Genomic DNA, 23,880 nt, shown 5'->3' on the forward strand with positions numbered 1-23,880 from the left:
AATTGCTCAGACGGCAAAAACAACAGCCAGAGCGCGAGGGTGACACGACGCAGGTGAGAAAACGAAGATCGGGCGACAGGCGCCCGCGGGTGCTCCTTACCTCTCCTGCAGTGTCTCATGGCCATTTTGCACATCCTGGACTCGGCAATGGTGGGACACGGTATTGTGTCCTTGGGGGGTTTCTTAACAATGTGCCGCGTCCGGGTCTCCAGACCCCACTTATAGCCACAGGTTTTGTTTCTCCTGGTGCAGGCTCCCCACTCGCTCCACTGGCCCACCTCGCAGCCCTCTGCGTGGGTTACACAGAGACAAGTGGCGTGCCATCAAATCACAGACCAGTGTTCATCAGAGACACCTGTAGGACTCATAGATTTAGATTTTCACGCCAGTTAGCTTAGCGTCACTGGGATCCTGTAAGCTCGCATTCAAATTGAGATTTCAAGAATTTAGTTTTCAGAGACAAATTTGAAGATTTTGAATCACGATTTGCTCTCTCAGATTATTAGAATACACAAGACCAATAAGAAAAGTATTTTTAATATAGAAATGTTAGTCAATTAAAATGCTTGTCTATGTACAGCACAGAGCCCTTTGGTAAATTAGAATATTACCTCTACATGATGCCACATGAAGCATGAAAAGCATGAAAAGCTCATGTACTTTAGACGGAAGCACATAATATAGATTAATAACACAACGATGGAAGCTTGACAGCCTTTATTTCTTATTATTTTCCACTTTCAACTACTTAAAACATGACATTTAAATTAGAGTATTACATCAGACCAGTACCAAAAATATATATTATTAAAAACATAAATGTTAGCTTAATGGAAAGCATGTTTAATACCAGCTTATAGGTTTTAATTTTCAAAAGGTACTTCTAGTCTGACAAATGAGATTCATTGGGATGTATAATCTATTTTATTCAATATGACAGTATTTGGTTGGGGCTCTTTTTGCTTGAATTACAGAGTCAACATGGCTGTGCAGCGGCGTTAAGGAAGCCCAGGCTCACATGCCTTGTTTGTTCTGGTGTCTCTTATCTTTCTCTAGGCAAAATTCCAAAGTTTTGCTACTTTTTCCAGGTTGGGTGAGGGAACTGATATCAAGATCTGCTTTAAAAATGTCTCCCTCAACTTTGTCAACACTTGGAAGCATGACATTTCGTACCTTTTTCCACCATTTTTTTCCTTCCACTCAACTTTCCATTAACATGTCTTGTTACAGGCCTCTGTGAGCAGCCAGCTTCTTTGGCAATGACTGGACAACTGCCAAGTCAGTCACTATTCATATGAATCCACTTGCCACAACGAGGGCATAACATGATATTACTGTAATAGAAAAATTATTTCTTATTGGTCTGTTATGGTTTGGCGATCTGGCGATTTAGACAGGTGATGAAAAAATGGGAACATTCCTTAATGTTCCCATTTTTTCTCTCGATGCGCCTGACTTTGTTCGGTTTGACATACCTCCACACTCCATTGTGTCTTCCAGTGGGGCAAAGCCCTCGGGGCACTTATCAAAGCAGCGCCCTTTGTGCAGGTAAAAACCAGATTTGCACTTGGTGCAGAAGTCTTTGCTGAAGCAGGACTCGCAGTTGTCTATCCTGCACCCTGGGGGAAGAAACAGAGAAAGAGGAAACGTCATCTGGGTTTCAGAAATCCACTTCATGTGGAATTGATTCGGAGCTAAAGTGTTTGGGGAAAAAGGGGGTTGTTGAACGGATTATACTCTCCCTTGTTCAAAAATATAAAATGGTAGAAGATTTGTGAATTATTTCACATGGGGGAATCACTGTATTGTTATTGTAGAGAACCAAAACCCTTACGTTCCAGCTTTTGTTCAAAGCGAGTAATCAAAAGTGTGAAAACACACACACCAAAAAAAAAGCAGAGAGACGGTGAGGAACTGATGGAAGCTGACCTCTTTCTGCAAGGTTCATCCAAAACTACACATGCAAAACACGCCAGCTCACATGCTTTCAACTACGGGGTGCTACAAAAAGAACAATAGTGTCTGTAGTGCTATTGTATCTCTTCCATATCTCCATATTTTTCCATAACCCAACCCCCCCAAAATTATTGGAAAGTCAGTTTTTCATTAAGTTCTGAATGACGACAAAAGCTGGTTTCGGTGTTTTGGCTTCATAGCCAAAAGAGGTCGCAACTGAGAGGCGGCGGGGGACCGGCTTCGTCGGCAAACGCAACTGCAAAAACTTTGTGTCTCACGCCACGCCCTCGTCGTCCGAAGAAAAGGCACGGTAATGTGTCATCAAGGTCCCTGCAAATGACACGTCGAGCCGGGCTAAATTACAACGACCGCACCAACGGGGCGACGCACAGCCCCACATGATTAGAAGGAGCCTCCCAGAGCTGTCTAATTTATGCTGCTTCTCAGAGACTCTACGCATGCCCCCCGATACCCTCAACCTCCAGCCTCCATCTGAGGCCTCCGGGCGAAAGAGTGGGGGGGGGCTTCCCAGGTAGGTCGTCATCTCTCGCTCTGAAACCCGAAAGACTTTCTTTCCACGGGCGGAGACAGACGGGACAGTTGAGGAGCTTGCTCTTTTATCTGTGACCCTTTCTGCAGAGCCCGGAGAAGGGAAGGTTTCTCACAATCACACCCCTTAATTACACCATCTCCAGCTAACCATCAGGCCTCCTCCTCGGCATTCCTGCAAAACGAGGGGGTCCCTCCCCGCCTCACTTTGAACCCTAAAGTATGGCCTCGGCCCACTCACTCTGGTCTCACGCTTTCCCGACCAGTCTAAACAAACCGTGAACGCACACGCTCTGCACAATCGCACACATGCCAATAAGATATGGTTAGAGTCAGGCTCACTCTACAATAAAGCTGCGCTCTGGAAAACGTGACTGCGCTGACCGTAAATCACGTCTCCGGCAGTTTGCCTTTCTACTTCGCGTCCCACATGTACACATTTAGACACCCCGTATAATTATTAAGCGCGTTTTCTTATCTCCTGTGCTCCAAGCTAATTTTAGAACCTAAACAGACTAAAAATGTGTTGTGACCTCATGAGCTTATTTTTTTCTTTTTTATATTTAAAAGGGGAGCATTATGTGTTTTCCAGACAGAGTGCCATTTTATGTCACAATTGAGTTACCTTCAGTTATAAAAATGCTGTATATGTCAAATATGACTTAAAAAAAGTTTGACTTTGTAATTTAATGACTTGAAATTGGGGCACTGTCTCTTTAAGAAAGTCCTGCTTTTTCTGAAACTCCGCCTTCAGGAAGTTGTCATTCTTCTATTAACCCTTTAACAATGTTTTTACCAGTGTTGCGCTGAGAAGTAGTTGGTATAATGAATTCAGCTGCTGCAGAGTTCCACCAGGTGTTTGCTAATTGCTGCTGGCTAGTCTGCAGGAGCTCAGCTGGAGAGGGGTGCTCTGTGAGGCGATAGGTTAGAAGTTTAGAAACTGCAGCTCTGAGGAGGCGGAACTACTGTAGGTCCAACTAGACCTTTTGGACAACTGAATGGTTACCATGGGAGATTAAAGGATTTCTCAAACATGCATGAAACAATCAAAGCAACACTCCAGGTATGTTTCTGATAAGAGAACAAGATTGTAACATGGTGCAAAGTTTTTTTTTAAAAAGTTGATTTTACACAATACTGGCCTTTTAATTAAATCACAAAATTCATACTATTTTGATAGAAATGTATATGCTACATCAATTTAAAGTGTAATTTCGTAGTGGTAGAAAAATAAGACATGGTTTTCAAATTGGAAAAGGAGAGAATCAATCAGGGAAGAAGCCAAGCGACCTGCGGTAATTGTGGAGGAGCTGCAGAGATCCACAGCTCAGGTGTCTGTTAGGTTGACCGTTAGTTGGGCTACATAGAAACATGACCAGAAAGAAAACATTGTCAAAAACAAGATTGTAGCATTTCCAGTTTCCTGCTGCTGGTGCTACACAGCAGACAGCGATAAAAGGTGGTCTGCTAAGACAAGGATTGATACAAAAGTAGTTCTGAATATCACTTTTCTTGTAACACACCATCCTTAATGTGAAACATGTAGGGGACGGCATCATGGTGTGGGTATGCTTTTATCCAGCAGACACAGCGAAGCTGGTTTAGGAAGCTGTATGGAGATGAATACGGGGCAAGAGTGGAAGAACAATAGCAGTTCATTAGTAATCATTCAAAAATGTTAAGCTAGGTCTAGAATAAATGGTTGAGATTAAAGCTTCTGTTAGAATGGCCCAGTCAAAGTCCAGATCTGAGTCCAACTGTGAATCTGTGGTAAAACTCACAGATGTTCTCCATCGCACTCAGCTTGAGCCTGTGTAAGTTTGTGGTTGTAACGTGACAATTGAAAATAATCAAGGGGTATAAATACTTTTGTAAGGAGCTGTATTTATGACTTTTTCTTTTTTTTTTTTACTTAGTGTTCTTTTCAAACTTTCTGCCCCCCCACACCCCCCACATATTCCTGTCTGGGAGAAACTGCATCTCTGTCCAGACTAAACACAGTCTGCCATGCTGGAAGCTGGTACAGCCCAACTGCAACACGGGGAGCGAGTTAAAGCATCACAAACTGAAAAGCACAAAGTGTTCCTTAATATTTTCAACATGCTGTAGACTTCTCAGACTTGTCATCACCTGAGAGAGTGCTAGTTCACAAAGCGAATTGTAAAAAAAAAAAAACGTGAGCAGGAGACGAAGAACATCTGTCAGCGCTCTTATGCACTGAGCTTGTTGTGCTAGTCTTGGTTATTGTTGGCAAACATCACTAACACAGCTGTATGAAATACGGGATCCTGCCAACGACGGTAGCGTTTAACGAGCCTTTGATTAAAGCGTCACTTTTTGGTTTCCCATCTCTGATGTAAACAGGGAGCGGCATAAAAAAGGCTTTTGTGATGAGATGATAATGTCACCCTGCGATGGATGGATGAGGTGGAACACAAATGAGCCACCGTGGACGTTACGATGAAGACGGAAGGGTCAGAGGTTATCAGAACGAGTTGGGCCGATGGAGATTGACGGCTCAATCAAGGATTATCTAGATCACGGGGGTGGGGGAGCGGGAGCTGACACGCACATCGAATGCGAAAGCAACATGTACAGCAGTGCCAGAGCAAACGATACAAGGGAGTGGGTTCATCACCCCAGTGGGATTAACCTCAGGACCACCTTTAAAGTCTTCATGTAGGTGTCACAGAGAGACTAATGAGACGTAATGAGGTCACTGGATCCCAGTGAAGGCCTCCTGTGCCCCGGACTTAAATGTATTATCCTTATTATCTCTCAGACTGGTTCTGGCCGTGAGTCATTATATTATGAGCGGAAAAGCAGAAAAGCCTCATGACCGCTCTGAAGAGCTGCACAAGATGGCACTGAAGCAGGTGACGTTTTCTGCGGTTTACGCCGCGATCGCGCCTTGCATTTTACTTGTTTCTGTGTCGCTCTTGAGATTTTATCTCAAGCGAATCTGAAGCTGAGAGATGAGTCACCAAATGTGATTCGGGATCTAATAGCCCTGCTTGGCAGACGACGGCCCCTCAGCTGTGGTCTGGATGAGTAAACCGTTGATTTTATCGAGGACACTTAAAGCCACGTGTCAGCTTCAGTCACTTCCTGTTTCTTCTCAAAGCTCCGTGTGCACTCACTCAACTAATTAGCATGAACATTCGGTGTGTTGGGACAGAGATATGTCTCGGAGAGCTGATAAACCTGACAGGTTAGTTGTCAGACGCATACTCATCTGCCCACAAGAGGGTGCGCCCAGCCTCTGATCGCCACGTCCGAAGTGCAGATGTTGTAAAAATGCCTGGCAGAAAGAAAACGGGAAAAAAAAACATGTTTTTCTATCTTCTCCATCTTTACCTCACAACCTACGTGGAACAGCCCTGACCTACTCTCTAGGCTCTAGGTTTGGCTGACACAAAGGCTGTTTGGCTTCCTCACTGCCACCCAGCCATGTCGTGCGGGGGTGCAGATGGCAGGAGTTCGCAACAAAGGTTGGAGCTGCCATTTTCCTCCCAACTCTCTCCACTGTGGGGCTTTTTTTTTTCCACTCGGGCGCTCCCTCCCTCCCTAGCACAGCAATAGGTGAGGCAGAGGTGGTGTTCCTGCCAATCAGGACCTTCCAGAGGGAGATCAGGGATGACAGATGTGTCAGCGGTCCTTCTAGCTTCTTCACACCGTCTGTGATATCCCCACCTCCGCTTATTTATGCTCAGCCAGCCCTAGCGCTCGCACATACTCACGCCTCTCAAACCTCATGTGAGCATTCAAGCACAGACAGTCCACAGTTTACTTTTTTTTCTTCTTCTTCTTTTAGATAATAAAAAAGTGAAATGAAAATAACAGTCTGTTTCTGGCTACCGTTAGCATGTAGAAGGGCTTGGTTTTTATGGATCCATTCTACTGACTGGCAAATCTAAAAGAGCGGTTAGCAAAGCTGTGATGATTAGATGTCCCTTGACAAAGCTCAAAGGCCAAAAGCAACTGTTCTTTCCCTTGGCCAGACTGTGTGGTGGAAATACCCTCCAGTTCAGCTTTAGAACAAGAAACAAGGAGCTTGAATGAAAGTGAGTTGATGGGAAGAGAGCTGCCAGTGTATACAGCCATTTGACTCTAGCAAAACTCAGAGTTACTTCCTCTACACACCCTCGCTGTCTTTGCTACCCTGCGGTCTTTCATCGGACCATAGCCTGACCCTGAACTATAGCCCACACACCTACTTTACATATCATTGGCATATTGGCAGTCCTGATGCCTTTTTGTCATCCGGTTACCTACTGACAGCACCAGTAACCTGAGCAGTAGGTACCTTTGAAATCTGCAGTTGTGTGGCAAGGCAATAGATTCTTCACTAGAAAATGTGCGTTCGTCCGCAGTAGCTGTGGGTCTTTAATTCAGTCTGAGGAAGCACATTTTCAAACCAGCCCTACTCTGAATGCGGACCCTCGCAACACTTAGTCATGTAGACAATACAACTCTGATCGCCGTCTGATGGCTCGTAACGCTTTCCCTACAAGCATTTCGCTTTTGATACAGCATGATGGATTGGGATTTGTGTTGAACTTGAAGTACTGTGCCAGACATTACAGTACTTAGGCTAGTACAGTGGCTTAGGCTAGAGATTGACTGGCCATCGTTCACACCAATTTGGTTTTAGATCAAATGTAACCTGAAATCACTACAAATCTTCCTTGCAGAATAGCACGCACAGACAATGACATGGGTGCTATCAACTGTTTTCCAGACAGTTGATACAAACTTTTGTGCATCTCACTGGAGCTACAGCAACTAGATTTGCCTCCTGGAATGCAGCACATGATCACATAGAACAATAGGGTACAAAACGACACTCCTAATGAACCAGCTCTGCAAGTTAACACAGTACTTTTGCGTCGAGCTCTTAATGTGCTGTTTTTCTCACCACTGTGACCACATTACAACTAGTTACCATGGAGACTGAATGCAGCCTGATGGACAGGCATTGATGAACAAAGACGTAAACTGATTTGGGTGTCAAGAGAAGTGTTCTTTTATCTTCTAGTACTTGAAGGCTCTTCCATACTTCATCCAAAGCATCAAAATCGACCTTCGTTGACGTAGTTGAGTGACGAAAATTGCATCATCTTGTCCAAACTATTTTTGTACAGATGTGTTTGGTGATTGGTCAGACGTTTTATGCAGAAATGCGCTCTGACAACAATGTTGACATTTTTGCCACAAGTAGTCTGCTTCCTCCATTTGATTTTTGTATCCTGAGGTTACATGAATACTTCTGAGGAGCGGTTATCATAGACAGAGATGCATTACATACATTTGCATTCTTCACAAAATGCCAATGCAGATTGTCAAATGGCTAAAATGTCATTGTCCATGGAGGACACTGTTTGCAGAAAGATATGGCATTCTATTCATGACCGTTGAAGCAAAGCAGAGAACGGTCCCGCGAGGTGGTCTGTGCTGTTTGTGAGCGATGGGTACGAATACGAAGGCCCTCCAATCATAAGATAGCCTTAAGATGGTAGTTGTCTTGTAATACAAGAGTTATGGGCCAGATTTCAGCTGTTCCTGCACCTGGGTATGTTTCACTTAACTCCAAGCCTACCAATCCATGTATCAGTGTATGAATGAGTGCATATTTGGAAGTCCAGTGTAAAGCGCTTTGAATAAAATGGTTTGAGTAGAAAAAAACTTTGTAAATTCAGTCTATTTACTATTTAAAAGATACATTTTGTTTAGCTGCATGTTTTTTAATAGGTTAAATAATATATTACTTGTTAGTAAATGTTAAAATTATTACTTTTAGTACAGTTCAGCCCTTTTAGCATTCAGACTCCAATGACGTGGAAGTCCAGTGAAGGTCCACCGTAACCTGGGTTATGTTGTGACCTCCGTCCACAAGGGTTAATTTCTTTTTTGTATGGTTCCAACAATCACAGTGAATAAACTCACAATTTATGTTTAAGGTGTTGGACCCTAATGTTGGCTAAACCTTTCTGAATACGTGTTGGTCTGAAATGCAATCTTCCCTAACTACTTAACAGAATAATGTAAAGAAGCATGTCTGTTGTTTGCCATTGACTGATCTTTCTCAAAAGGAGACATTCTTTTTCGGGGTTTCCTGCTTAACTTTGTTTCTCCAGCAGTACATTTCTTCTTCCCATCCAGAGACCTTTGTGTTACATGCCTGTGGATCCTACAGAACCCCTGCCGAAAAATAGTGAGGTTTCAGCCCAGCAAGTGGCTGAGTGTGTAGGCCTTCTGCTTGTCTAGCTTTTGTTTTTCTTTACTCAGGGAGTCCACAAAAAAAAAGAAAATCTTGAATGAGATAAGATCACACAGACAAACTCTGGGGTAATAACAAGCAACTGCTGCTCCTTCAGTGATTTTTAGAAGTCGTGTTTAAAAAGCTCATGACAACAGAGTCGTAACACCGAGCTCCCGGCCCCTTCAGAAACCAAAACACAACGCAGCTCTCGCCACCACGGCAATTAATTTCTCACTGTCATTTGTTGTAGACATATTTGAGCCTTTGGGAACCAGTTAGCTGGACCAGCTCAAGAAAAAAAAAATTATAATTTTGCATCTAAGACAATAAAATATCAGTTCATGGAGACTGGACCTGAATTGTTTCATTAAAAAAAAAAAAGAAGAAAAATAAAAAGATGACACATGGAGAGCAGCTGAGGCCAAGTACAAAACTGGATTAAAGAGCAATGAGTGAAGCAGCGATCGCATCAAAGTGAGCCTCGTCCTGAGAGCTAACGCTACGTGACAATACAAGATGTTGCTGTAACAGCGCTGTGTAAGGCAAGGGGTCCAGAATATCCAGTAAAGCATCAGAAACTGCTAGTCAACATTCAAACAGTGGTTCTCTATGCTTCAGTTGATGTAAATAAAAGTGCTTTTATTACCCAAGAACAAGATGTCTTTCTCTTTCAGTTAAGTAAGAAACGACAACAGTTTATAATGTCTGCGGAGCATAGGACGTTCCTTCTAATATGCAAAGAATTAATAAAACTGGACTGGTGCTGTGGTGCTGATGTAGCAAACAGACATGGGTCCGGACAAAAACCCGCCGCTTGCTGGTTTTTCAAGTCTGGATGAAGTTACTTGGAAAAAGTATATATTATCTATTGCCTAATATTGTGTATTTTAAAGAGATTAAAGAATTTGGGAATGTTTAATATGTGAAACGAGCATTACAATTTTGACAAAAGAAAAAAAAAAATCAGCTTTTCTTACCCAAAACAGTGTTTTTCGATGTTCAAACGTAGCAGAAAATCTCCTTTTGCAAGCTATTCGTGTTGGCGTGGGCAGGCACTTCGATCTGTCCCTACTCCAACACATCTGATTTAAATGACTGAATTGCCTCCTCAGACTGTCAGCACGTTCTGCAGAAGCTTCTCGATAACCACCGGTTTAAAAAGCTGTTCTGACGCAGAGAGAAATCTGCAAAATGCAGAATTGTTGCCCCGCCACCCCCCTAAAAAAACCAATGTTGAAACAATTGATAATTTCGCAGTATTGTAGAAACATATCAACAATGAAGGACGTATGCCTTCCTGGCAGGCTTATGATTATCTTATTTTGTCAAGAAAATGATTTTTTCTTGATTTTGGTTGTTGACAGAAGGTACTCTGAACTTTCCTAAACTGGTCATCCACTCGAGACCGACCATGAAACCTTAAGGAGCAGCTGAAATCTTACGGTTAGTTCCCAAATAATAATATAAATTATTGGGAATGGGAAAGAACAAACTGTTGAGCATGCCTCTCGCAACTTCCGTAGGGTTAGTGGCATTAAATTCAACTTTTATCACATCTTCGACGAACGGTGACGTTGCCTATTGTAGATCTCACTATTTAACTTACTGATTTTTTTCTTTGACTTGTGTTTCATTTTTGCAGATAGAATTAACATAAAAGATTTATTTGTTTCTAGGCCAGCCGTGAGAGGGTAAGCAGAACGTAGTACTTTTCTGTCTCAGGAGTTGGTACATGTTCATATATTTCAGCCTTAAGGTTCAGATACCCTCCGCTGGGGATACGGTTTTAGTGCGTCTGTCAGAAGTTTGGCTCAGGGAACCAAAAAGCTTCAAGTTTCTCACTGTTTTCATACGAAACACTCAGCCAACACCTCGGGCTCTGCATAAACCTACAAAGTCCCTCTCCATCTCTCCGAGCATAATCAATGTTAACATAAGGTTATGAGATCAGGGTGCTACATAAGGAGGAGAAAGGTACTTTTCCTTAATTGGATTTGAGTGTTATTCTTTAACAACCACGCTTGAGAACATTTTGATTTGTCAGTGTTATTGTTTGGATTTTTCATTAACTGTAAGCCAGAACTCCACGGAGACCAAAGGTGTGGCCTCTCTTAAAGCCGGAGACCAAAACGTGTTTTGCATGCCATAAAAAAATCTGCAACAAAGGGGTGACGATTGCCAAAATATGGAAAATGCTTTCATCTCGGAAACAGTAAATAAAACCGAGGCAATGAAAACTGCATTCAGTCTTCCTCGTAAATCCTTTTCCAGGCGAAAGAGTTCATGCTTGTTTTAAATTCATTATTTCCTTCACCTGTTTTCCACTTTTGTCTCATCCGTCGACGAAAATATTTTTTGCCTTTGGCTCATGAAAATGTTTTCTGGCAAATGAAATATTGGTTTTTGCTCAGTTGTGGTTTTAGCCATTGAACTCTGAAATGGTTGCTAATGTTTTGGGGGAGGTGCCTCTTTCTTTACTCCGATCATAGCCAAAGGGAAGTGGAGGTTATAGTGCACTGCTTTTCTGAGTTCTTCTAAGACCTCTCAGGTGTGTCATCGTGCACTCAGTGGTGAAAACTAAATGTAAGATTTAACACGAGTCAATTAGTTATGTTTTTACACAGAGCCGGATTAATTTGGATAACTTTTTATCTTATTTAAAGAAATCATCATTAAAAAATTTAATTGTCCTACTATTAACATTTATTTGAAGTTCTGAGATAGCATTGTGGCAAAGAAACACAAACTGAAGTGATACTGTTTTTTTCAGAATAATGCGTTATTTATGACGTCTCCTGGATTTTTGTACCTTTAGACATCCTCATAACTTGTGCATGTTTTGGATTAAAGGGTTAGGATGGTGTTACAGACAGATGAGAAACAGCAGGCTCATCCCGAGGGACACGATGCTAAGATGAAGCTTCACTAACGTCAACCTGCGCGGACAGACAAACCATTCAAATTGTGAGGTATGTGTGTCTCCTTTTGATAATTGACAGTAAATCAAGCACTGTGGGAAAATGGGAAGCTGGAGTGAGGGATGTATTCAAGGCCTGCATGGTGGGATTGAAGGTAGGGAAGAGTTTGGGGTGGAGGTTCTTACTGGAGCACATGTTGATTTCAGGGCTGCGCATGCCGTAGTATCCGGCTGGACAGTCGTGAAGACACTCGCCGTACTGCCTCATCCTCTCCCTTCGCAAGAACAGGAAGAGTTTGGGCTGGCAGTTCACGCAGCCGTTATCCCTGGAGCACACTGAGCAGCCTTTACAGATGGGGTAAGCTCCATAGCTAGCTGTAAGAGAGGAAGAAGAATGATTAATGAGACGATATCAGCTATAACACGTCCAGTGTGACTGTGAAATGCGTCAATAAAAAACATATGTTTAATGTTCACACTGAAATCTTTCAGCAATAGTCGCAAATGTTTGTCAATGAGCAACAAAACAGCTGGATACACTAACCCTCTCGCGGCCTTAGCTGATGACAAATGTCACGGTCAGACAGCGGGGAAGCGGGAGGTTGTCCCGTCAGATCGTCAACTCCCGAAACTACAAACGGAACAAAAAACTCGTAAAGGCACATATGGGGTCAGTGCGACCCCACCGGACTGCGCACAGAGTAAAAAACTTCTGTGGTCTAAATGACCCCATTTCTAAAGACCATGGGAGGGTTAAAAAGAGGCATAATGTACTTTAATAATTTCACATTATTGGACACCATGTAATGTCAGTGCCTCGTTCCTTGTAGAAAGAGCATTGAGGATTCAGGAGGTTCCAACCCAATCATAAATATTGCCTTGGGGTCTTGATCAAGGCTGTACTTAATGGTGAACACCAGAGTGTTTCTGACAAAACTCAATTTCTGATTCCAGTTGCTGGTGTACGGCATACTATATTAGTTGGATACCAAGAAAGAAGCATAATCTTAACAACCACAACCTGCTTTAGTAGGCAAAACTGTGTTTTGGGGGGCATGGATGTGACTTTGTTGAGCTAAAAAAAAATCAGATTTTTCCATCCTAATCAAAGTTATTTGCAACCTTACCATTAATATGTACAGGGAATGAGCAATTGTGTAGGCCATAAGGCCTCCAATTCCACATGTCAACATAGTAAATGTTGTGCAAACAGCAGCTGAGACACAACCATCACACTGGAAGCAAAGTTTGTAGGAAAAGTAAGGAAAGAAAAGCAAGTATTATCATTTTTGTCCACCCATGCATTAAGATATGCCTAGATGACACCGAGTCCAATCAGAACACAGAGTAAGCATGCTAACTACCATTATTTAAAGACGCTACAAGCCAGAGTTTGCGAGCGCTTTTTACTCTGACACAGGACGCGAATGCACAACTTGTCCTGAAATGGCTTCCCCAAGTGTCTCTCTGCCCTAGCACAGATTGGCCACATTTAAATGAGGCATTAATTTCTGCTGAGTTAAATCTGAGCCACAGCAAATTTCTTGGTGTTCTCAAAAAGTCGGAGCTGTGCAAGTTGAGTGGGAAAATTAGCATATGTAATAGGCCAGTGTTTTTTGTGTTTTATGGAGCAGAATATTATTTCTGTAAGGACGTGGCAAAAGATCAAATTGGTTCTGGGCTCTAGTAAGGTGTGCGTAATATTAGCATATTTGATTAGATCTGCCTGTTTTGTGCCACTTGGGTGCGGGACAATGGGGAGGGCGATGCAGGGAACCACCGTAATGTGGGTGGTCCGGTGTAGGACGTACCAAAATCAAATACCTTTTTTTATGGGGGAATTAATTAATTGACCCACAATCCTGCTAATTATGGGCCAGTTAACGGGATGCAACTGTGCACAAGTGGGGTTTTTGTTTGCATTTCTTATTAAAACTATTATACAAGTTATGACACTTCTAGTATATTTGTGTAGGTCACATACTGTGATTTTTTTTCTATATTATTTTAGGCAGGTCTTACAGTCTTTTTCATCATTTAATAATAAAAAAAAGGACATTGCAAAGTTGTTTGTCTTCGAGTCCGATGTTCTTCCTCAACGTTTTCCTGGTCAGATCAGGAAGTGGAGTTCTTCAAAATGTAAAACTTCCTTTCCCCCCACCCCCAATTTCTGTGGTCACTTTTAGACCTAAAGACAGCTGCCAGGTGCACATTGCTTCCATCTGCCAGATTCGAGTGGCGGGCTCGCTAATGTGTATATTTAGTGCAATCTGCATGGTGAATCTAGAGAAGAAGAAACAAAACAAAAAAAAAAAGGACGGAAATCATGGGAGGAAATGGGGCGGATTGCACTGCTTCTCAGTTTTCAAGCACGTACATGCAATTGATTTAAATAATGTGCTGGGTCGGGACTTGGCATTGGCAGATGAATATTCCTAAATCACTTGGATCAGAGGTGGGAAGAAAAAGAAAAATGCAGATCATGACACGGCATTCTTGTATTTGGTGAAACAGTAGTTAAAGAAGAGAGCTGGAACTCGTAAAAGGAATGGATCAGAACGCTTGACATTACCCAGCTAGTCGGGTTTTTTTTTTTTTTTTGTTATTTTTTTAGCAGACAGGGACAACTTAAGGCAAAATTTAACTGCGGGCGGGCTAGCCCAGCAGAATACAACACAAGTAGACCATAATACCCATAATAGATGCATCAGTAGGATATTCTTTAACTCAGAGTAAACATGTCCAACTCAACAATTTGTCATTCATGCAAACTCTGGTTCCCCTCTCAGAATTCAAATGACGATGCTTGGTTATGGATGTGAATATTGCATTAATTCTGGTCAGAGCTGGCCTCTTAAATGATTGTGCTGAGACAGCTGATGAAAGCCCTCAAAACCGCTGCGGCTCTGGCCGCGGCCTCGCTCGCCTGCGGAAGACAAAGGAGCCAGTAAAAAAAAAAAAAAAAAAAAGAAAGACGGTCCATTCCACAATGAGCGACTTTCAACGTAAACTCCTCAGCGTCCCGTTTACAGGAAAATGTCCTCGGGCAAATCCGAAACGAATCTCGAGCCGATCTCGGCCAAAGTTTGAAATATCGCATGCGCAGGACCCGGGCGGGCGCTCGCGCTGAGCGACCTACCACAACGCTCCATAAAACACTGCGGAGCACGCTGGACAAAAACCTAAGAGGCAGAGCAGAGCAACGTCTGCACTTACTGGCCATAGATCTGCATATTAGGTTTCTCTTTCAGAAAGAAAGAAAAAAAAGCCCCAGCATTGCTAAGTGGATCTAGTGCAAGCAACAGTTTGCAATCAGGTGAAAATCGCTTAGTGAATGTCTGTGGCATCTTCTTTCTTTTTCTTTTTTTCCGCATTCATCTTAAGCCTCAAGAGCAGAGAGGCAGGTCACCTCAACCGAATCGCGTTCGTACTCCCGACGCTGCAATGGACGACTTTAGCAGATTAAGTGCTAATCAGAACGCGTTTCTGCTGGTCTGCAGGGGTTGAGGTTTAAAGTGACACTCCATCAGCTACAACAAGTCCTGGGGATACACAGTTCCAGCTCTGCGTATCACATGGGCTGGTGATGGTTCGTCTGAAGTCGGCACCCGTTCAGGAAGACATGAAGGAGGAAGAAAAACCTCATTCTGGCTCCTGAAATCCTCAAATGGAAATCTTTGTCTCGTGTTCAGCTGTCAGTTCGGTGGGTTTTTTTTAGATGTTATTATTTCCAATTAGAGCTGTATCGGTTTAGTTCAGCGTCTCACCCATAGTTGCAATAAAACCACCTGGCAGGTAACACTGCAGCCCGAATGTATCGCATATGTTTCATATTTTAATTTGTCAGCCCTTTTCGTCCTGTAAAATGATGTAACCATCGGACCACACCTTAAGACTTTACAATTCTATTTTTTTTTTTTGAGTAATACAAAGTCTAAATACGTTTACGGCGAACTGACGATCACATTATCGTGGTCGCATTCACTGCGGCCGCCCTCGCCAAGCTTTGTGTGCAACGCTGACAGGATGAGAAAGCCAACTTGGCAGAAGCGGGGAACTCTTGAGGCTGAAAAGCTTCTCTCCCCAGCTTCTTTCTCCAGGGTTCATTCCTGTCACTACTGACAGTGTTACTCCCTAACAAGAAAATACCGTTGCGGGGCTGTGTGGTCGCAGGATCACTCGCCGGTCGAACAGCGCAAATGTTCATCGAGGCCCCGGGTTCGCGACGCACCCCCTTTCCGCCCCCAAACCCCGCTCGACCCCCGTTGCCAAAGCTTTGTTTTGCTGGTTGTTAATCTCAAAATTCACGCTGATTGAGGATAACGCGACCGCACACCGTCTGAACTGAGCATATCCCACATCCTGGACTGACTGCACGGCCAGGGGGAAGAGGGTGGGAGGAATGGCTGCACACAGTGAAGAGAGAGCAGCTCTTATAGTGCTGATCTTGAGAGATTAGCTTTTTGTGTGTGTGTCTGTGGAAAGGTTTGGAGGTTCAGGCCACAGGTATGTCAGGAAAGAGGCCACAATTCACAGTGTCTGCAGCGGCGCTGTCCAACTCACGTCCCACACGACAGGCATAATGTCTAGCGTGCTTTACATCAATCTGTCGTCAGACTTTCTTACAAAACTATCATTTGTATGGATCAGATTTTTTTCAACTTTAGCAAGGGGCTTTCTTTGCCCCCCCGCTGCATCTTAGCGTAATTTGGCGGGAACCTAAGCTCTGAATGTTTAGTTTGCTGTGGAATGCATTTGGAGTTGTTGATGTGGCCTCTCTCCTCATTTCTGCACATTGAAGCCCAGCGCAAATGAATTCAGACTGTATTTTGACACATGTCCAACAGCCCTCTGCAGCATTTTTTTTTTTCTTTCCCCCCTCTCGCAAATCATGTAGTGCCTTTTGGCGCGTCCTGTAAAACCAAAGTGACCCAGACATGCAGAAGAGATGCACAGAAAGCAGCCACTGGGCACCCGGCTTGAACGCTTTCACGTAGGCTTTTCTCTACCGTAGAGAGGAGAGCACACATCATTAGAAGCGGTGGTCCTTTGCACATGATGAACTCACGTCGTTTACAGTTTCAACCACAGAGTGTACATTACATGAAACGCAACAAATCCACAGTTCCCACTTCTGAAGGGGATCGCTGTAGGGCCTCAAGTATTGTATTTACAGAAAAGCAGGGTGTACGATCATCTGCGCGGAAGCCTGCTTGACTTTTTTTTTTTTTTTTCACACAATGACTTAATAAGTGCCTCGGTTTGTCGTGGCTACGGGGCAAAATGCTGCCACAAAGCTGCTGCTGATGTAAAGGAACCACATGAAGAACCCCTCGCATATCCTCTTCCTTCTTCACCTCAGCTATCAATAAAGCTGTCACAGCCAGATTGTTGATTCCAAATGGAGTCAATTACACCATTTGCTAATTTGCATCTGAAAAGACAAAGTTGTGCCAGATAATAATTTGACCAACAGGTTAGCTTACTTTTCTTGAAATAAATCCATTTTTTAACTGCTTATAACTAGATAACGTAACAATTTTTAAAACATGTTAAATTTCTGCTACATTAGGACATAGCGTGACTATGTATGTTACACAGGTAAGCTACAAGCTAGCTTACCTCACCTAAAATAAATCCACTTTTTAACTGCTTACAGCTAGGTAAAGATAGGCTTGGTAGAAATTTTTTAAACACTCTAGAATGGTAAATTCTGCTACATTTGGACATAGCGTGACTACTGGTGCTAACGTATGCTACACAGTTTGCTAGCAGTTGTTGACTAAAGGAAAAAAGTAGCAAAAATCATTATCAAGGTAAGCAAGATGTACACTGGTACTACGTCCTTGATGTCCGTATCCTAATTTTCTTAAATTGTCTTTTTCTGTAGTTAACAGCTAATTCTTTTAGCTAATGTTAGCAGTTAGCCCCTCGATAAGCTATCTCTCGCCTTTCATATATCAATATGAAAGGCGAGAGATAGGTGGTCAGATTGTGAATGTCCACCTAATTTGCTAAACCTGCTATGTTCATTAGAAATAGACATGGTAAGTGGGAATCAGTTAATACTGTTTGAATAGTGAACATTTTCTACTCTTTTGTTTTGTTTATGCAGGTGCGAGGGACTCACCTGCAAGGACTGGGAGCTAGGCAAGGTGAGTGTTTTGGCAGCACTTCTGGTTCATTGAAAAGAGTAAGAACAACCCTACCTTTCGTACATTTCAGAACCTCTAAAACTGCACTGGTCATATGGACTGCCTGTCATCAGTACATCACATCCTCAAGCCTCTGTGTCTTGACTAATTCTTTTTTTTTTTTTTTTTTAAGCTTGAGTGGCCTTACATTCAGTAAATCACTTTATGGAGCTGTGACTTGGTAGCTCAAAAACATAAAAGCATCAGGTTTATTTCAACCCTCATACCTCATAAAACAGGCTAATAATCGTTAAGATATTCAGTGAGACAATGACTTTGAGGTAACGTTTTGTTTTCTCTGAAAAGTCAGGGACCCCATTTTAAGAATGCAAGTTTCCGATCTGGACTGTGTTCCTTTGACATCCACACATCACGTTGGGAGGTTTTGCTGCAAACGCAAGTCCAGAGAAACTACGGCGTTAGTTATATCAATCAGAAAACCAAACTGCATCTCTGGAAGGTTTCTTTTCTCCTCCAAAGTGAGTGAGCATGACAAACTGCTCTTTCGGCTGTCAAAACCCCCGACAATCACACGGCAAATCCTCCCACGTCAATGGCAAGCTAACTTCCTCCCCTCTGCTCGCCTAACGGCACCCATGAAGCGATTCTGAACGACCGATTCCAACTTCATGTAACCCGAAACCCTAGCAAGGTAAATTGCACATAATTTGTGTTTCATTTAGACCTCTGAACTTAACATTAGGAGGAAGATATCTACCGATGTGAGCTTTTCATAGGGTTCCTTTGGTAAAAGACCTTCAGAGCTCATGAATTTAACTCTAAAGCTAAAGAAACATATTCACATCAGAGTTGGACATTTTTGGCAAGCTATCCACTTACAGTATGTTTTATTTATGAAGTTGTCAGTTGCATAGTTATACTTCAGAAATGAAACAGTTGTAAGGCAACAAGTTGAACCTGTTTAACTTTAAAGGTGCTCAATAAATAATTGCTAGAAATGAGACCCTGGGGTTCCTGTGGTGCATGCCATCTCTCACCAGCTGACTCTTGGAGGTAAACCAAAGCCCCCAGACCTCACACACCCCCTAACCTCAGCAAACCTGATCTTCTCGCAAGAAATAACCAGATATATGAAACGAATGGATGTATGGACAACTGGATGGAACCTAGAAGGTCATATTGAAACACAACTGTCCCTGTTCTCACAGCACTATTCCTTTCCTCCAAGGACGTCTGGTATGTAAATCTAATAACACAGACTGTCAGTGTAACTATCCAGAAAACACACTGTCTTTTGTTGGCTCTTACAGTACAGCATGGAGGGGGAACATATTGGACATAACACTTTTTTCAAAGAAACTCTTCAATATGACTGCATTATCTGTGTCATCTGATGTCGAAGCAGAAGGAGAGAACCTGGGGTTTGGAAGCATTGGCAGATCAAAATGAGCTGCGTTCTCATGTGGAAAGCATCGCGTCCACCAGCAGAATTATATGCTTTCCTCATGGCACTGAGACAAAGATTGTTTATTGTCTTGCTCACTTGTCCCACCCCCCCAACCCCCCTAAATGATGGTGTAGGCTTACTGTCTGCTCCTCTTAAGAGAAAGGGCAGATACAGGACAGCGCAAGGCTGCAGCTAAACAGCCGCTTTCTGGAGCTCTTCAACCCACTAAGCTACAGGTGCCAAACTCCAGTCCTCAAGGGCCGGTGTCCTGCAACTTTTAGATGTGCCTCTGCTGCACCACACCTGAATAGAATAATTAGGTCATTAGCAAGGCTCTGGAGAACTGATCTACACAAGGAGGAGGTAATTAAGCCATTTCATTCCAGTGTTTTGTACCTGTGGCACATCTAAAAATTGCAGGACAGCGGCCCTTGAGGACTGGAGTTTGACACCCCTGCACTAAGCTATCGAAGCTGCCGCTGCATTTCTGGAATGGTGTCCGCAACCTCCACCGGAGTTCAGCCGTCGTTTTCGACCCTGTCCAAGCTGGTGTGTGATGAAATGACACGAACACCTTTCAGAGCCTTAACTTCCTGAAGATCTTGAAGTGCCATCTAATTTAAAAATGACAAAGGCGGACCATTTCTATTTTGGTTTTAGCCCGTAACTCTTCCAGATGGGAAGCGTCAGGTTGTAGGATTTACTTATTTGTTCCTCCGGTTTGCAAAAGCAGATCATACTGTATGCACATGTCTATAATTCAGGATTCCGTCTGCTTCTAATTATTGGGCTTATTGAGATTAAGCAAACACATTTGCCTGTCAAGAGGTTCTTGTGTCACATGGGCGGGGTGGGAAGCACATGCTCCTGCAGTAGAAATGTAAAGCATAACGATGAAGGGTTAAAATAATAAGCTCTGATAATCGCTATGTTTTGTCTAGTTCTCAGCGATGCACAACACTGGAAAGACATTGTGATTTTTTTTTTTCTAACCTGATATACATTGCGATATGAAAAAATACAGCAATTTTCAACTGATGACTTGAATAGCTTGAATAGGTTTTGCTGTACTCCTGCCGTTGTACGACAATTAGCCTGCACGATATATTCTGTCTGTATTTGAGGGGAGTTCTTAGCACGATATTGGAAAAATCATCTGTGGGGTCATATTCATTTGGAAATATCACGATGACAATATCAGTTGCGATATATGCGTATTTTCGTCTTTCCTCTCATGTGCATCTATCACTCCGTGACTTTTAGCATTTTTGGCGACGTCCAGGATGAATATTACATTATCGTGAAAAACGCTGGTTCATAACACTTGGAATATTTGGTTCTGTCAGGTATATATATAAGCATGTGTACTAAAATACAAGGGATAGTAAAAATTTGATCACAAAAAACATTCTGAATATATTAGCCAACAGTCTTTTGTGATGTTAACACTACACACACTGATATTGCGGTGGCGATGTATATGCAATATAATGTGCAGTAGATTTTATGTATTTTCCCAACTTGTCGAAAATGCTCGACCCGGGAATATGTTATTGTGTATCTGTCTTTTCTATCAATTGAATTGGAAGAAATACAATCTCAACGTAATCGCACTCTACAATCACATTGACACACATTAAAAAATTGCAAAACACACACCCCGCCATACATTATTTAAAGTTCTGTAGTACGAACTCTACGACGCAATATATAACGCATATTTTCACAACTGGTACAAAATTGAGGGAAGTTTTACTCAAATATCACAGTTATAGTCCCACAGAAACATTTCCTGTTGGCATGCAGAAGCCTGCAGCAGATATTCTGTCTGCGCTAATGAAGATGCTCTTTCCTCCGCATGCTAAATGCTTGAAGTGCCTCTAAATGATGGCAGTTCTACCTGTTTTCTGATTCATTCAGAAAATAGCTGACTTCCAAGGTGGGCTCATAATATTTCACTTTAATCAACGGGTACTTTGTTTATCCATGCAACATCACAGGAGCAACATGCCATGTTGTGACGCAGCAAAAAACTGTGATTTTTTTTATTTTATTTTTTTTACACCCTGCGTCACAGTAAACCGCTCGAAGACGAGACCTAAAAGGTGACTAAATGCACATCATATTCTCACGGTTAGACCCAGCTAGCATGGTTTATGCCGTTAGCATGAGCAAGCGAAATCTGTGGAGCTTTTAGAAGCTAACTTAGTTTGTCTTTCCCATCTATTAGATAAAAAAATATCTTTCCGCTTTGCTTTTAGAGTTAGAGAACTTAGGTGGATGGGTCTCCTCATATAAGGGAAGATAGCTAATAATTTCTTTTTAGCATCTTCTTTCTTACTGCTTCCTTTGACCATGAGAGTCAATATTATCACATATTTGTCTAACCACATTGTTCAGGTCAGATCAGAACTGATCTGCTTTCTTTATGTCTGCCTCCTAGGTTTATTACATTCCTTCTGGTGGATTATTGATGTCAAAGTAGCCCTGCAAGCTGACTTTGCTGACTTTTTTTTGTGTGTTGTTTCATTTATTTATTTATTGTGCAGTGTGCCACGCTGATTATTAAGCATTTTCTCCACAACAGTCCATTTTCTACTTAGGAAAACTCCATGAGCATGTTGGAAGGAAAAACCCAGAAGCCTTGATGTGGTGGTCAAACAACAGAAATGGCTTTTCACTTTGAGCCGCTTGAGCCGTAAAGTTTTCTTTTTATACGCCATTTGAGTTTTAATAATAACAGAAAATCGTCCCGCTCAGTGTCGACATAATTGAAACAAAATACTCCAACAATAAAATTCTATATTTTTTTTGTTGCAGCAAAGGGGGGGGGAAAAAAAAATCCATGCTACAAATATTTTACTGTCATTTAAGAGGTCTGTTTTGTTTTCTTGCGGTGCATTTGATATGTTTACAGCGTCGCTTTCAAGTGGTCTCAGTACAAACAAATGTGTCAGTTAAATCCACTCAACACAATTTAATGTAAAAAACATTACGCAAAGAATGGGATTTATTTTATTTTTTATTTCTCGATGCAATGGAGTGGATTTAGGCTTTAAAAGAGACTAAGCACTTTATTGTCACTAATCTACGTGCCACTGCTTGAACGTGAAAATGTGACCTGGGCGTTCAACAAGCAGACGTCTTTGGAAACTACATGGATTTGGTCTGGATTTGAATCCTATAGCAACCTTCCAGTGAATATGCAACTACTGACTGACCTATTGTTTCAAAAACTAGAATACGAGCAACATTTTTATTTATTTTATTTTATCTAAGCATACATGCTTACACTGTTTGTTTTTCTCTATTGAAATTCTCAATTTTCCCTGTCAATTAGCCCAGACTAAGTCAGGCTGGATAGTGAGCGATCATGAACATAAATGAAAATAAATCTGGGGCGGGGGGATTTCCAATTGGATTTAGGACTAGACTTTGATTGGACCATCCTAGTATCTGGATATAATTTCATTTAAACCAGGGTATTGAAACATTTTGCATAGAGGACCTCAATTGTCAAAGTAAAAGTAGTTGTTGGCCACAAACGTTTGATTTGTTTTGTTATGAAAAATGCAAAAACAATATATTGTCAAATGAATTAAACGTACTCGCCTGATTTCTATCTGCAAATCATTTCAGATGTGTTTTATTTTGCAAAAACATGACATCCCTCTTTTTCATTTTTTATAGCCCTCTTGTTTTTCCCAATTTAATAAAAGCGTGCGCCCGATTCCACTTTCAAGTCAAAGTTACTGGATGCTTGTGCTGCTATGAACCATGAAATTAAAATGAATGCAAAAAATGTGGCTGTTAAAAAAGGAATAGTTCTTGTTGTTTTATGTTTTCCATCTTAGTACCATTTTCATTTCCTTGCATCATTTTTTATTTATTTATTTGATCAATGATAATTCCACTTGAATTCAATTGCTTCAATCGTATCACCGTCAACGGCCTGGGGAAATGACTCTGCGCCATTCTTGAACTGCGGACAAACGGAATCGCACAGAATCACTGGAAGGGCCCGCAAATGTCCCCGAAGACGCACTTTGGACACAAGTGATTTAAAACCATCCCACTGCGGCGCTGGCTGCTTGGGATTGTTAGCATTTAGGATTCATCTTTCGGGACTGTCCAGCTTCACCCATCTTCCCATCGATTGAAACCTTCAAGTGTCCATGCTGAATCAAAGCGAGACGCCACCGCCATCATGGTGGGTTCGATGTGTCGTAAGAGCCTTCTACAATATGCTTGCTTGTGGAAAATGCAGTCCTGTATAAAGACCAGATTTGTGGAGTGCATGACTGATGATTGTCTTGTCAACAGATTTGTCCACCTGAGTTTAGGTAGACGGACCAATGTCTACTGTTACACTTGTGTCATACACTTTACGTTTTCAGACAGTGGATTGAAAAGTACTCCAGACTTTTGTTCAGAGCTTCAGATATTCTTTTGTAACCCATCCTCGCCTGTCTGGTACACTGGAAAAAAAAAATAAAAATCTCTTACCAAGTATTTCTGGTCTAGTTTCTTGTGCAAATGTCTTTGTACACTTGAATTGAGACAAAACTAACTTGCAGGTAGCTTTTCAGCAAGA

At 42.1% G+C, this 23,880-nt stretch overlaps 1 protein-coding gene across 1 annotated transcript in view; it reads right to left on the reverse strand.

Annotated features, from left to right (window-relative positions):
• rspo2 (R-spondin 2) overlaps window positions 1-23,880 on the reverse strand; it is a 76,329-nt gene that overhangs the window by 30,492 nt on the left and 21,957 nt on the right. The window contains exons 2-4 of the mRNA XM_032559604.1: window positions 11,871-12,059; window positions 1,476-1,619; window positions 101-289 (exon numbers count right to left, since the gene is read on the reverse strand). Of these exons, the coding sequence (XP_032415495.1) occupies window positions 101-289; window positions 1,476-1,619; window positions 11,871-12,059 (522 nt within the window). The remainder of the gene's footprint in view (window positions 1-100; window positions 290-1,475; window positions 1,620-11,870; window positions 12,060-23,880) is intronic.

This window comes from Xiphophorus hellerii, chromosome 3 (assembly GCF_003331165.1).
Source record: "Xiphophorus hellerii strain 12219 chromosome 3, Xiphophorus_hellerii-4.1, whole genome shotgun sequence".
Classification (NCBI taxonomy): domain Eukaryota; kingdom Metazoa; phylum Chordata; class Actinopteri; order Cyprinodontiformes; family Poeciliidae; genus Xiphophorus; species Xiphophorus hellerii.